The sequence below is a fragment of the Leguminivora glycinivorella genome, chromosome 8, assembly GCF_023078275.1.
Source record: "Leguminivora glycinivorella isolate SPB_JAAS2020 chromosome 8, LegGlyc_1.1, whole genome shotgun sequence".
Taxonomy (NCBI): domain Eukaryota; kingdom Metazoa; phylum Arthropoda; class Insecta; order Lepidoptera; family Tortricidae; genus Leguminivora; species Leguminivora glycinivorella.
Genome location: NC_062978.1, coordinates 16,548,531 through 16,563,866, shown reverse-complemented (window position 1 = coordinate 16,563,866; position 15,336 = coordinate 16,548,531). Strand labels below are relative to the sequence as shown.

The following is a 15,336-nucleotide window of genomic DNA, read 5'->3' as shown; positions in this document are numbered from 1 at the left end:
TCTATGGCAGTTCCGACTCAACTATAAGATATATTACATATATTAATATGTAATCTCATTATAGTTGACTTTAAGTTAACTGTAATAATTTCAAAAATAGAACATCATACAATTTCTATACTAATTTGCGATACCTGGCAAATTTTTCTGCATCTGAAATACATTTTTTTTTATTTGTCGCGTTATCGGCCAATCAGAGACGGTTATTACAAACAATTGGTTGCTAGGTAATTCGATGTTGATACCGTTGATACAACGGTGAACGACGCTATTAACATTTATTTAAACTTGCATGAATGATGATATTTCCGTCCATTGATGATGAAGATGATGACTCGTAGAAAAAGTATTGTATACAATAGTGATATAATTAAGCTTTTCACTCTCGTACCGTACTTTTAGGCCACTCAGCAAAGCTTCGTGGCCTAAACATGGTACTCGACTGAAAAGCTTTGTATTATATCGCGATTGTATAAAATACTATTTTTCATTATTAAGGAAAACAAACAGCATTATATAATACATATGTAAATCGTACATTTAGATGGATCATAAGCCAATGAAGTTTCCACTAATAGCACTTATGTGTAAAAGTATGCACAAAGTTATAAATTTAAGCTAGTGATTATGGCTAGAGCAGGTTCTTATAGTAAAACGATTTCTTGAGTAATTATTCCTACATGGCTTTACAGCAAAGGTATTTTTGGAGTGAAATATATTTGCTTTTAGGCCTCTTGAATCTCGCACAAATCCCCACACTTTGCGCACAGTTAATTTGCTTTTGCGCTAACGTACATATGGGATAAAGTAATTATAATTCAAACATAGGCGTTAACCTTTGCACTTTTTACGTCAAGGGTGACTCGATGACCCGAATCCGAATCCAATACAAGAGCAAGAATCTTTTGCTCGGTTCAGAACGGTATCACGCTAAATTTCGCCAACGCTGAAGGGACGTAAATATGAAGGTTGGGCAGTCAAAAGGGCTTGACTACTCCAAATATGTTTGTGTTAAAGGTTACAAATTTGAACTGTACTTTCAAGATACTGAGCAAATCATATCCTACTGAAATTTGCTCAGACCTTGGCCGGCGCACTCCGGTAATGGCTCTGTGTTGCGGCCGCCACCTGTCCCGCGGACCGAGACCCTCTAAGCCCGCTGTCACCCGCCCCGACATTATAATGGCCTAGTCGCATTCTCTAATGCTCACTAACATCGGTACAAATGCTTTCAGATTATCACTACGTATTTATTACTAATAGATAGTGAAGTACACGCACAGTTTTATAATAAACTATAGCTTCTGCCAGCAAGTTGGTCTGCATGGAATTAGTGCCAGCAGTTTAGAGTACCTTAGCGCCTGTATAAAGTCTAATAGCAATAATTGAACTTGAGAATAGGCATAATGGGCTTACACCAATTAACAGACAGTTCATGTACTTTAATATCACTTATTTTCTCAATCTAATTTCCTTTTCACCCTTTTAGGCATGACTTATTGCATACAATCTACATTATGTTTTTTTTAGTATCAATCTACATATATGCCAAATTTCAACAAAATACGTTAAGCAGGATAAAGGTGAAGATGTAACATACAGGCAGACACAATTTCAGATATGATCTCCTATTCCGCAGCTCCGCAGACCAAGAGGCAATTGTATAGGTATATTACAATATAAGTACCTTCAACAAGTAATTATTTATACCAGAAAAATCTAACAATTCAAACGTACTATGCAACTGTAAATAAATTAAATCGAGTCAGTAATCAAGTCCTATTAATAATTATGTATGTATGTAAGGTGCATTGAGGTAATTCCAAAAGTCGTATAATTACGAAAGTCGCATAAAAATCACCATTATTTCCATCATATCAAGATTCCCCTTTCGGAATTACCAGAGCATTTCTGTCATTCGGAATTACCCCAAAGCACCTTAGTACACCCTCTTTTGTCCCGCCCTTTCCATCTTGTCTAATTGCATGAGAATGTATCCCTTCTATGTCCTCATAAATAACCCCCGTAGGCTCCGTAGTCACAAAACTTAGCAAACTATTGTAAATTTTGTATTACTAACAATACTAACCAACATTAATTTCTAAATAACTGAATAACAGACTAGACGATTGTTTACTTATTCACGTTCATACATAATACATAAGATTGAAATAAGAAGATTACTTATTACTTATTGATAGACATTAAGTAAATAGTCAGTATTGTGTTATATTCTAATTACTAACCTCACTTAAAGTCTTTTTGTTTGGTACAGTCGACTACAAAGATATGTATACACTTTTTCACCTTATTACAATGCAATAAGGTGAAAAAATGGATACATGTCTTTGTAGTCGACTGTACACACTTAGCTAAAATCTCTATGTTTGGGAAATAAAAATATCACAAGGTTATCAGTCAACTGCCCAATATCATACGAGTGTGAAGTGATGACCAAACTGTTTATGTTCATATTAACCGCTAGCTATACAGAGTGGGGCCTGTAACAAAGGCGAAGAATTGAACTCTAGGCTATTCTCCTTATACTGATCAACATTTGTTCGGCGACTTTTAAAAATAACTTGTATTTTGATTTTTATCACCCTTGAAAGTTTTTTCTAAGAGGTAATGTATTGCGAATTCTGTTAAGTCTAAAGTGTGACAGACAACGTCAATGACAACAATAATGGCGTACATTGAAGCTAATATTTATTTTGTATGAAAAATTAAAAATTTAAAGACTTCATAATTTTTAAAAGTCACTTCAACAAATGTTGATCAGTATAAATAAGGAGAATAGCCTACAGTTCAATTCATCGCCTTTGTTACAGGCCCCACTCTGTATAGGTATTATTAGTACAGCAGTTCTCAAAAAGTTTGTACATAGCCACGTCAGCAAATTTTAACTGACCCTATTTTGTTACCAACAATATAAGTCGACTTTCGTAAGATATATACAGGATAGTTGTTATAATTAAGAAAATATAGATACTTAGAGAACCTTAATGACGAAATAAAACTTACTAAAATCTCAATTAATTAAAAAAATCTTTGTAACAAAATAGGAATAAAAAAAAACAAATTTAACTTTTTCCTTAATTTTTGTACAAACTTTTTGAGAACTGCTGAGTTAGTGTTTATATTAACACGTTCCAAAATTGGTTAGCAAAATTTCGTCGAGTTTTGCAATAGGTAGTTTAACAATATTCGCCTACTTAGTGAAACCGGTACGTAGCCACATGCAGAAACGCTCACGATAATATCTGTTTCGTAGCTATCTATCTCTATCGCTCATGCGTGTTGGCGCGACAGAGCCAGACTGCATTTCTGTAGGCGTCTGGCGTCGACGATTGCCATTCGGCTAGACCGACAGGCTTTTTAACCACATTCATACGAACGGAAAAGGTTATTATATTAATTCAATTTAAATCCAAATTAATGTTAATATTTAATATTTATCATTTAATAGTCGCTCAGTCAATAACCATTTAAAAGTAATTATACTATTGGACATTGCATCGTCTTTTTATCAGTCCTCTAACCGCAACGTGGGGCGGAAGTTGAATATTGTAAACAAGAGCAAGTTTAATCGCAACGGCTTGCCGTTTGGAATATTCTTACGCCTCGAGTTACACATATAATGTTTTTCAACACACTCTTAATGTAAAAAAGATGTAAAAAAATAAAATATGCTACTAGAAATTTCATAACTCCCTTGGGACTTGGGAGAACGATTTCTAACTCCCGCTGCCTACGTGCAACAGCTCATTTAGTGTACGAGTGTGATGAAAATAATATACCTATAACGATCGCACAATTGATGTGAATCTGCCAATATGAAGACCGCGCAAAAGAAACACTGACCTCAGCTCGCTCTTAGCAATTTTTGGGTCCGGCTTCTAAAAGCAAAACCGGTTTATGTCTATTTAATTATTTGTCTGGTCTATAAAGTATACATGTACTATTACGTCGGCACTCGAATGATTCGCAACGGAGAACATAATCTAAACAAATTAAATTCATAATTTAGTCAACAATAGAATTGTATTGCAATGTGGTCGCATACAGCATTGGTGCTTGCAGTGTTGGTTGGTGTTGCATTCAGCGCATCGCAATATGGACAATTCCAAGGTATCTTTTGTATAACAATGTACCTATAAATTGTATATTATTCACTTCACCTTTCGCAGAAGTGGCGTTTGTAGTGTTGCTAGATTGTGTTTTGTTCGGTTTCTTTGTTTTAATTAAACTCCTACGAAGCAGTATCTAATTAAAGTCATGCTGTTTGAACGGAGAAAAGTAAATACTTACTTAAATAAGTGTCAATTGGAAATAATGTTAGTCGAGAAAACGTGAAAATAGCATTTGATGTGAAACTAATAATATCTACAAAAGTAAGTAAGTACTTGTTTTGTTCTTTATCGCAAACGTTAAGTGCTAGTTCCCATTTTCGTCTCTGGGTATTGTAGCATTTTCACTTGTAACTATTTATTATTTAAAAAAATGAAAATATTTCGTTTCAATACTTTTTAAAACTTTTGTTCACCTATTTTAATGTAATGTAAGAATACGAAGTACCTATGTCTATGTACCCAAGTAATTAGCAATATCATATTGAATAATATTTTCCTTAAATGTACAATGTCAGTAATTGCCGCTAGGTACCGATTACTGTAAAATATAAAAAAAACTGAGAGCAAAAAGTGTTTACTTCTATGATCGGCTGTACTTTTGTATGGTTCCTTTTATTTGACTAAACATTATGTTTGCGTAACCTAATGTACCTACCTATTTTTTATTGGTTCAAATTGTAAGAAACAGTTCGTGTATGAATTCGTTGAACGATAACGGATATATTTTTTCTTTAGAAAAGCACGCCGCGGTCAGAGCAAAAACGCAGGTTTGGGGCCCCGCAACTGAAGCCGCTGGATTTTCTAATGGCAAGATGAATCATCCAGAAAATCAGAATCAACAAACACAATATTTTAAGCAAGATCAGCCAAATGTGTCGTTCATCTATTATACACCGCAAAATAATGATGACTACAAGCCCCCTCCGCCGCCCCCGCCACGACATTGGGACGAATATTACTATAGCTACAGGAGACCCCCTCCGCCTCCACCGCACCACGGGCCTCCACCGCCCCCGCCGCCTCCGCACGACGGAAGGCATCCCCGACATCCTGATGATTTCGGGCCCCCTGACCATAGACCTCCTCCACCGCCACCGCACCACAGGCCTCCCCCTCCCCCGCCGCCTCCGCACGACGGAAGGCATCCCTCCCCGCCGCCTCCGAACGACGGAAGGCATCCCCGACATCCTTATGATTTCGGGCCCCCTGACCATAGACCTCCTCCACCGCCACCGCACCACGGACCTCCCCCGCCGCCTCCACACGATGAAAGACAATCTGGATACGGTCCACCAGACCGTAGACCACCGCCTCCAGGACACGATGGACATCCACCTCCGCCGCCGCCTCCACACGATGACGAAAGACGATCCCGATATTCTGATGATTATGGTCCACCCCACCATAGGCCCCCTCCTCCACCACCTCCTCCATACGACGAAAGAGAACCCCGACATCCTGACGAACACGGTCCACCACACCATAGACCACCGCCTCCACGACACAATGGACATCCACCCCCACCGCCGTCTCCACATGATGATGAAAGACAACATCGATATTCTGATGACTTCGGTCCCCCACACCATAGGCGTCCCCCTCCACCGCCGCCCCCACACGATGAAAGACAATCCCGATATCCTGATGACTTCGGTCCACCTCACCATAGACCTCCGCCTCCACCGCACCATGGCCCTCCAGGTACTGAAGACTATAGACAACCTCATGACCATCGTGGGTCTCCACCGAATGGCCAAGAACCACCTGGTGATAACAGGCATACTGGTAGACCTGGACCACACGACAATGGGGAGCAACCAGGCTATGAAAATACAGTAAATGAACAGATTCTTCAAAACCTTAAACTCATTTTCATGGAAGGTATTAATAATGCTCCGCATGGTCAAACTCAAAATGACACAACAGATGTAAAAGTATCGAATGCAGAGATTTCTAAACGCAGAGGTGGACAGCCTCTTAGTAATATCGATCCAACAGTTCATTCAAAAGTTGTCACTCCACCACCTCGTTTGAATTTTTTTCAAGTAGTACCTGTGACACCAGAAAGTTAGTTCGATATCAGTATTATCACTTTATGGAATTGTATTAATATAATTATTATTTTGTATAAGTACTCAATAAGTTTAGTATGAAATAAAATTGTCCTATAAAACTTGTGGTTTTATTTTATTGCAACTTTACAGTGCCAGACACCAGTACTTATTGATTATAATTATAATTATTTAATGACTCATACAAAGAACATTAAATAATGTATAATATTTTAGAGTTGCTAGAGTTACATCTGCAACTTACGAGCTTAGATACGAGACTTCTTTGTTGCTAATGGAAACTTGCTGACCAACGACGTCTCCTGTTTTAAATAAACTTAGGTAATTAAGTTTTTCTTACTTTTTTTTAAGTGAAGTAGGACGGGCCCAGTTTTGTTTGTTTTCACAGTTTTATTTTTTTAACGATTAGGCTATCAAATACAAAATACTTATAAAATAAAATATTATTGTTTTGTTGCACTTTAAATACCTGACTTGATATTTATTTATTTATTTACAGACCAACCATCAGTAAATGAGCTTTTAAGCTATCAAGATTTCCACTTCACTCGTTTACATAAGCGATCTCCTCACGGTGATGCACCTTCAGGACCCGAAAGAATATTTCCAGGCGATAGAGACCCACCAGATCACCACCATCAACCACCAGGATATGAACCACCTGGACACAGACTACCTAGAGGACAAGGACCGCCACGCGGACACGGACCACCTGAGAGGCAAGAGCCACCACCTGAGTATGAACCGCCAGAGAGGCAAGAGCCACCACGTGGCCATGGACCACCTGAGAAGCGAGGGCCTCCGCGTGGTCACGGACCACCTGACAATCGTGGACCACCTAAGAAGCGAGGGCCTCCGCATGATCACGGACCGCCTGACAATCGTGGACCACCTGAGAAGCGAGGGCCGCCACCAGGCCACGGACAGCCTGGCACACGTGGACCGCCAGACGGGCGAGGACCGCCACGTGATCACAGACCGCCTGAGTGGGAAGGTCCGCCAAGAGGTAATAGAGATGGACCATCAGATACACATAGACCACCTGAAAGGCAAGGTCCGCCGTATGGACACGGGCCACCTGACAAACATGGGCCCCCTGGTAAACACGAGCCTGAAGTATACGAATACCCAGATAGACAACGAAAACCTACAGAAAATGGACAACCTGGGGAAGCACCACCTAATAATAGACATGAAATAGCTGCTGACTACCGCGATGATCCATTTAACCGTGAATCGGATTCACCTAAATATCTATCAACTAATAATGACAAATATTTCCAAGTACCTAATTCAAATGCAAATAGTCAAACAAATCACAGAGGCGGCCAAATTCTTAGTAATTTAGGTACTAATATCAATCACTCGACAATGGCTAGAACTCAATCTCCTGACTTAAATGCTTATCAAGTTACTGCCGTGACGCCAGAAAGTTGATTTTGTAAACAAATCATTACCTAAAATTATTTGCATTGCTTTGTTGGTATAAACGATTGTAATGACTGTATGTACATTGGTGTTGGTATTTCAATTTTCTGTACGTACAACTAACAATTTTTAGGTTAAATGCAGAATAGGTTTAAGTCCTGGTTCTTAAATAAAACCCAGATTTATTATGTACGAATTATTATTTGACATTAGCCAGTCGCTATTCCGTTAAGTAAGTAAGTATGTAAATATTCTTTATTGCACCACAATGATACCAGATTTACAAATAACAGAATTCCATTAAACATATAAGTAGCAACAGGCGATCTTATCGCTGTAATCGATCTCTACCAGACATCCTTAGGGTAGCAGAAAATAAAGAATAGAAATTTCTGAAAACGATAGTGCAAGAAATAATGAAAGGAATAGGAAAATTACACATACAGTAAGCAGTACTGTCTGTTACAGTACCTACATTTACAAACACATCGTAAAGAAACTGGACTATTTTGTCTCTATAAGGTCTATTAGTCTCTTTTTCCGTGGGGTGCAAAATCATAAATCAGCCACTTTCATAAGAAATATAATATTTGGAAAAATACACCAAATTGTAGAAATACATATTCATTTTATTTCTTTAACTTTACATACAGATCCTTTAATCACCCAATAAAAGGTACTTACATGTACATATAACACACATGTATTGTACATAAAAAAAATCGTATATAGTGTAAAATAATTTTCAAACATTTATTTTGAGTAGACTCTAATTATACGAATGATTCACGCTAGAAAGTTATTCGTTTATTGTTTGTTTATAATAACATATGAACAGGAACCGTGCGTGACTTGTGGTAAATAGATACCATGAATATTATGCAGATTAAATTATTGATTATTGATGTTGTATCCGAAAACCTCGAACGAAGACCAGGCAATTATATAGACTAAAATTCGGCTAGCATCCGAGTATGGCACTGCATAGCGTAACGTGAACCATCATTTATGTATTTATTTTATTTTATTTATGTATTTATGATTTCGACTCTCAAGCACCGACCAGCTTGCAGCGACCGTCGGCGGTACGTCTATAATTAGCCTGGCATGCTCCAGAAAAGTTCGCTCTTTCATCTTTTTTGGTTGTGGTTTCGGAATTTACAGATGCTGCTGTTGTTGCTTCTATATGTTTCTCGTCCTTTTCTTTGTGTTCAGTCGCAGTGATTGAAGGTGTAGTTATTTCAGATACCTTCACGTCTTTCTTGTTCTCATCTACCTTGTCATTTCCATCTTTCTTTTCATCTGTTTCAACATGATCCTTGGCTGCACTAATAGCAACCGGAGTAGTCACTGTATGCTCTGCGTTGTCAGATTTACCACTTTCAGGTCTCCAGATCTTATGAACATCTTTATGTACAACTTCAGCTGTTTCTTTCACCTTCCCAAAAAAATCTTTCACCAAACCACCTTCCACTGAATACAGTATTGTTGATACAAAACAAAATACAAAGACTACAGAAAGCTTCATTATAGATAGCAATACGTTCATACGTTGTAACTTCTTGTAAATTGTAAACTGAACTGTAGCATTTACATTAAGCATACGCTTAAATAGATAACTAATTGACCTCTTGTAACTTATCAGTTGTGTACTTGTATGATATCTTCATGTTGGTATTGAGTTAGAAAACTTCAATATTCTTTACTAAGTATACGGCTATTGTCATTTTAGTCTTCCTTTTATGTCTTGGAGCTGGTCTGAAAGAAAATAGATTATGTATTGAGTATCAGTTTAACGCTCATATTTTCGAAAAATAATAAGGGTTTAAAATTACTAGAGAAAACTGACATCAAAAAGTAGTTGGGACAATAATCTTGCAGAAGAAAGTTGGGTGATTTTAAAATTTATATAGCATACGCTTATTGTTTTAAAACATTACGTTAATATTAGAGATATTTCTATGCGAGTGATAGTTTGTATTGGGAATTGTATTTATTGATAGAGCAACAACAAATACCTACTTATGGCATGATAATTTTATTTCACAATTTCGTTTTCTATCAACCCCTTATTTGCTAAGAGTGGCACTGAAACTTGAGTAGTTTCATGTGCTCTGCCTACCCCTTCATGGGATACAGGCGTGATTGTATGTATGTATGTATGTAATTTTATTTCAAATCTTAACGCACTTCGATGATAGTAAATAAATAATAGTTATTTGTTATACAAGGGGGCAAAGTTGTATTTTAACGCCGAGTGTGGAATTGAAAAACGAGCAAGCGAAAGGATTCTATAGTTGAACCACGAGCGAAGCGAGTGGTTCGAGAATAGAATCCTGAACTTGCGAGTTTTTTAACACACGAGAAGTAAAATACATTTGCACCCGAGTGTAACACAAAACTTTTCCCCTCACTATAGCGAGGAAACTACAACGCAAAAAATGCGTTTATCACTGCTTCCAGTAGTTCCACAGGTGGTAAATCATCTTTATTACTAGATTCACCTACTTTTATCAATTTTAATGCAGTTATTTTGACTTTATTCAAGGTCAAATTACTTTACCCACTAGAGGATAAAATGCGTTTTTACCCGCTGGTATTAAAGGACAAAACACGTGTTTCCGAGCTAGTGAGGGGAAAATATATTAATTTCATTTATACGTACCTCTAATAAAATACTGATCTACATCTTCCTAATTGGTCCCGTCTCGTTCCTGAAGGACAGTCTAAAAGGGGGACACGTATTACTTGTCCCGTTACTATATCCGTTTTCATCGTACTGCTCGTCGTCATCAGCGTCGCGTTACGAAGTTTTTCACGATAGTCAAAACTCACACCGTAAACCAAATTCACTATTAACACTGTCAAAAACACAGTTTTGGCGTCCATTTTAACGCAATATGACTAGAACACTGTGCCACCGAAACTGCGTATTATCGTGCAACGAAATCTAATCACCAAGGCTCTCTGCACACACCATGTACATCCTTTACCTTGCCGTTTTTACAACGTTCTGTGTTTATCGGCACATCGATCATACTCCCCTCTTGTTTGTCTTCCCTGCTACTTTCCAGTTTTTGAACTTTCTTTGGTGAAACTGCATTTATGAAATTAGATACTGGATTATCAAAAATATCTAAAAAATCTTTTGATGAAAAAGGAGCACTGTTAACAGGCATCAATAAATAAATTACAATTACGAACACTACTATTCGCGCGCACGGCGGTGTCATTCTACAAAGCTAGGGCCGTTTACTGTCGTGTCTCGACACAATTTTTTATCAACTGGCAGCGTCTGCTGCATGTGTTATATCTATAATGTTTACAGTGCCTATATATGTAAAGGATTTTATCAGTGTTTGATCAATAATTCATGTTCGTTTAACTGACTTCCTGTTTGCATAATATAATAATGGCACATTTTGGCCGTGTTACTCACGAACTCAAAATATAATTATATTTAAGTACTTATATAAATTAGTTTAACATTGTTTGTGATAAACAACTCTTCCGTTTCAATTAAACTTGAAAGACAGCAATTTTTCCTTATTTACATACGGCGTGGCCTCGGCAACAAACAGAGGTCATGCTTAATCAGAAAACTATAAGTCAAAAGTGACTTCTTGATCTTGTATTATAAGGTTCGGAATTCATTTCATTTAGCGAGTACGAAGTCATATATTCAACTCTTAGAACAAATTAAATTATCTTCATATAAAATATTTTAATTTGTATTTCTAGTAGTCACACTACTATTTTAACTATAAATTGAAATAAATGCCACATATAAATAAAAAACCGGCCAAGAGCGTGTCGGGCCACGCTCAGTGTAGGGTTCCGTATTTTTCTTAAAAAACTACTAAACCTATCAAGTCCAAAACAATTTTCCTAGAAAGTCTTCGTAAAGTTCTACTTTTGTGATTTTTTTTCATATTTTTTAAATATATGGTTCAAAAGTAAGAGGGGGGGGGACACTTTTTTTTCCTTTAGGAGCGATTATTTCCGAAAATATTAATATTATCAAAAAACGATTTTAGTAAACCCTTATTCATTTTTAAATAACTATCCAACAATATATCACACGTTGGGGTTGGAATGAAAAAAAAATCAGTCCCCACTTTACATGTAGGGGGGGTACCCTAACAAAACATCTTTTTCCACTTTTTATTTTACCACTTTGTCGGCGGTAAGTATTGATATACATATTGGTACCAAAGTTCAGCTTTCTAGTGCTAACGGTCACTGAGATTATCCGCGGACGGACGGACGGACGGACAGACAGACATGGCGAAACTATAAGGGTTCCTAGTTGACTACGGAACCCTAAAAATGACCAAAGCCGCCAAGTGTTCAGAGCTGAATTTTTTCTTTGTATATAACATTTATTTCAGTTCAAAGAGACAAGCTGCGCGTATTTGTGGCAGATGATGTACCTACAGAAAGAAATAGAAAAAAAATGTTGTAACTACCATAATATGTATAGTAATAGTATTACTGGTATTAGGTTGTAAGTATAGTTAGCTTTATTGCATCAATTGACTCATATTGCTTCCATCCTCGAATAACTAAATTGATGTCCGCCATCAAATCATTGCCTTTAAATAGTTTTATTACATTCGTGGAAGTTACTCAGGAATCAATGTGATGATAGGATATATTGGTACTTACTATGTACAGAACTGGCCAATACATTTGTGGTTTTTTATATGAGCACGTATAGAGTAAGCGACGTACATGTGTCATTTTTTGTAGATTGCATATTTTACTAGTACTTTTGTACAAATTTTGAATTAAATACTGTAATTAAATATAGTAACTTACAATAGGAGACAGCATTATTATGATGATTAACAAAACATTAATAAAAAAATCAAAATAAATTATAACTTTTTAAACAAGAAGTGGGATGAAAAAAAATTACATGACTCCAAATATATTCATCGCCATGTAAAGTAGTGAGGTGACGAGGTGACTTAAAAATGGTAAAAAATAAGATTTACGAAAAAAAAACTTGAATGTGGTTCATACATGATACATGTATTATTCTCCGGTAGATACTGTATTCGTACCTACGCCATGAACGTTCGTAGAATAGCACATGCTTTTCGCTGAATTTTATACACAGTGATTCAAAGATACAAAGAAATATGTTACGTCAGCCAGCGGATGTAACTTTTATCTGTATTACGCAAACTATTCGAAGAAAATTGTTGATACGTGATTCAGTACCTACTGTTGTAAAAAGTTGGTTTTTTAAATAATCCGTCTCAGTTATGCACCATATTGTTATCGACAAAGTTGCTACTTTCAAAACTTACCTTATTTATTATGAATAGGTGCATCTTGGTCGTAATGGTTTTAGACGAGACTTTCGTAATAGAATTATGAATTTAGGTAATTATAAAGAGCGTACTCCCACCTTAAAGGGCTGCTACATCCTTCGGTGTTTCGGGTGTCCATGATGGGTAGTAAGTACTTATACTTTTAGGCAATGTGTTTGCTCGTTTGCCTCTTATCTCAACCAAAATATACATAATATACTCGTATAGGTGGGCCATTTTCTTTCAAAGTTGTCCACCCCACTTTTTTTGGATTTGGAATTTTTATGTGGTTTCGTCCACTCATAATCGCGAGCTCTTTCAATCCTAAAAGGAGAAAAAAACTGTCACAAGGTTTTTTCCCATTCCGTTACCATTTCTTTATACATTTTGTAAGCGGTAACGGAATGGAAGGTTTGAAAAATGTATGGAAATCTTCGGACATTTTTTTTCTCCTATCAGGATCGAAAGACCTCGCGATTCTGAGTACCTATGAATCGCGTAAAAAATACCCATGTTATAAAAAAAGTGGGCTGGAGAACTTTGAAACAAGAGCGTGTCGGGCCACGCTCAGTGTAGGGTTCCGTAGTTTTTCGTATTTTTCTCAAAAACTACTGAACCTATCAAGTTCAAAACAATTTTCCTAGAAAGTCTTTATAAAGTTCTACTTTCGTGATTTTTTTCATATTTTTTAAACATAAATTATGGTTCAAAAGTTAGAGGGGGGGCGCACTTTTTTTTCCTTTAGGAGCGATTATTTCCGAAAATATTAATATTATCAAAAAACGATCTTAGAAAACCCTTATTAATTTTGAAATACCTATCCAACAATATATTGGGGTTGAAATGAAAAAAAATATCAGCCCCCACTTTGCATGTAGGGGGGGTACTCTAATAAAACATTTTTTTCCATTTTTTATTTTTGCACTTTGTTGGCGTGATTGATATACATATCGGTACCAAATTTCAGCTTTCTAGTGCTTACGGTTACTGAGATTATCCGCGGACGGACGGACGGACGGACGGACAGACAGACATGGCGAAACTATAAGGGTTCCTAGTTCTGTTGACTACGGAACCCTAAAAAAATGGCCCAGGTAAACCTTGGGTCATCAGAGTCACTTATACTTGGTCCAACTGGTCGTCTACGTCAAAATAGACAGCACTTAATATAACGAATAGAATAAATTAATATGACAATGTAAATTTTATGATTGTGTTCTTGTACTAACCTTGTTACTAAATCCCGCAATAGAGGCTCGCCTGAGCGACTCCGTTCCGGAGAGACCCTTGGTAAACCACTGACCAATTGTAAAAAAAAATGTAAGTAGTTCAATATTTGAAGGAAATTGCACTTTGTAAATTTCGCACTCGTTTTTCTGTGATTTAGTTTTATTTTCTTTTCGCTCTACTAAACTGCATTATAACTATCACTGCCTATACACAGTATCCCTGTAAATTATGCTTTCCTCAAAATTATTACTTACTTTCATTATATACATGACATTGACAACGTCACCTAAAACATTTTTTTTTTCGGATATTAATTTTAACACAAAGGCGTATTTATGGTGATTGAAATATTTAATTTTGACATTCAATTACAGTTAGTTTTAACTACTGTTTTATTTCATAGTAGACCTACCGGCACTGAGAATTTTGCAGCTAAAAACTTTATTAAAATAAATAAGTATCTACATGGTTTTAATTTCTACCAAACATGCCTTGATCCACTACAACAAGTGCATACTTTTGCACCACGAAGGCATTTTGTAATTATTGGGTTGGTAAGAAAGTAATGAGCGATCGATTGAATTCCACATAAAATTTTTGAGAGAGTTCTAGAGTCTTCTATGGTCGAAAGTATAAAAAGGGCGAATCGCACAGTTTCTCGTCAGTCATTCACTAGCTGTCGCCGAGCTAATATAAGGAAGAAAATGGACGAATTAAAAGTGCATGTAAGGCATTGCTTACTATATGAATTTCAGTCTGGCTATTCAGCCGCCGAAGCAGTGCGTAATATATGTCAGCGTGTTGCTCCTGAAGTTGTGTCTGAGGCCGCGGCGAAACGATGGTTCCAGCGGTTCCGTAGTGGCGACTTTTCATTATCAGATCAACCTAAGTCTGGTCGACCGGTGAAGATTGATGTAGCCAAATTAAAAACCTTAATTGAAGGAGATCCGAGGCTAACGAGTCGTACTCTTGCTACCGAGTTAGGCTGCTCTCATGTCACCATAGAAACATAGTTACACGAGTTGGGAAAAAACTACAAATACAGTGTTTGGATACCGCACGAACTTGATAGAGATCAACTAAACCGCCGTGCCGATATCTGCATACAACTTCTGTCTTTTCGCCGCACATTCAACTGGTTGGACCATCTTA

The 15,336-nt window shown here is 36.9% G+C and overlaps 3 protein-coding genes across 3 annotated transcripts; 2 read left to right on the top strand and 1 right to left on the bottom strand.

The window, feature by feature from the left end:
- Positions 1-3,992: 3,992 nt before the first annotated feature.
- Positions 3,993-7,821, top strand: LOC125228839. Its single transcript, XM_048133527.1, has 2 exons — positions 3,993-4,131; positions 6,705-7,821. Exon 2 carries the CDS (start codon positions 6,783-6,785, stop codon positions 7,404-7,406), a length of 624 nt encoding a protein of 207 aa, XP_047989484.1. The 5' UTR covers positions 3,993-4,131; positions 6,705-6,782; the 3' UTR covers positions 7,407-7,821.
- LOC125229083 lies at positions 5,040-6,105 on the top strand. Its single transcript, XM_048133860.1, has 2 exons — positions 5,040-5,274; positions 5,308-6,105. The coding sequence occupies exons 1-2, from the start codon at positions 5,040-5,042 to the stop codon at positions 5,970-5,972; spliced, it is 900 nt and encodes a 299-aa protein (XP_047989817.1). The 3' UTR covers positions 5,973-6,105.
- A 420-nt stretch (positions 7,822-8,241) lies between the features above and the next one.
- LOC125228840 (growth-blocking peptide, long form-like) lies at positions 8,242-9,391 on the bottom strand. The gene has a single exon (XM_048133528.1). The coding sequence runs from the start codon at positions 9,234-9,236 to the stop codon at positions 8,685-8,687; it is 552 nt and encodes a 183-aa protein (XP_047989485.1). The 5' UTR covers positions 9,237-9,391; the 3' UTR covers positions 8,242-8,684.
- Positions 9,392-15,336: the final 5,945 nt, after the last annotated feature.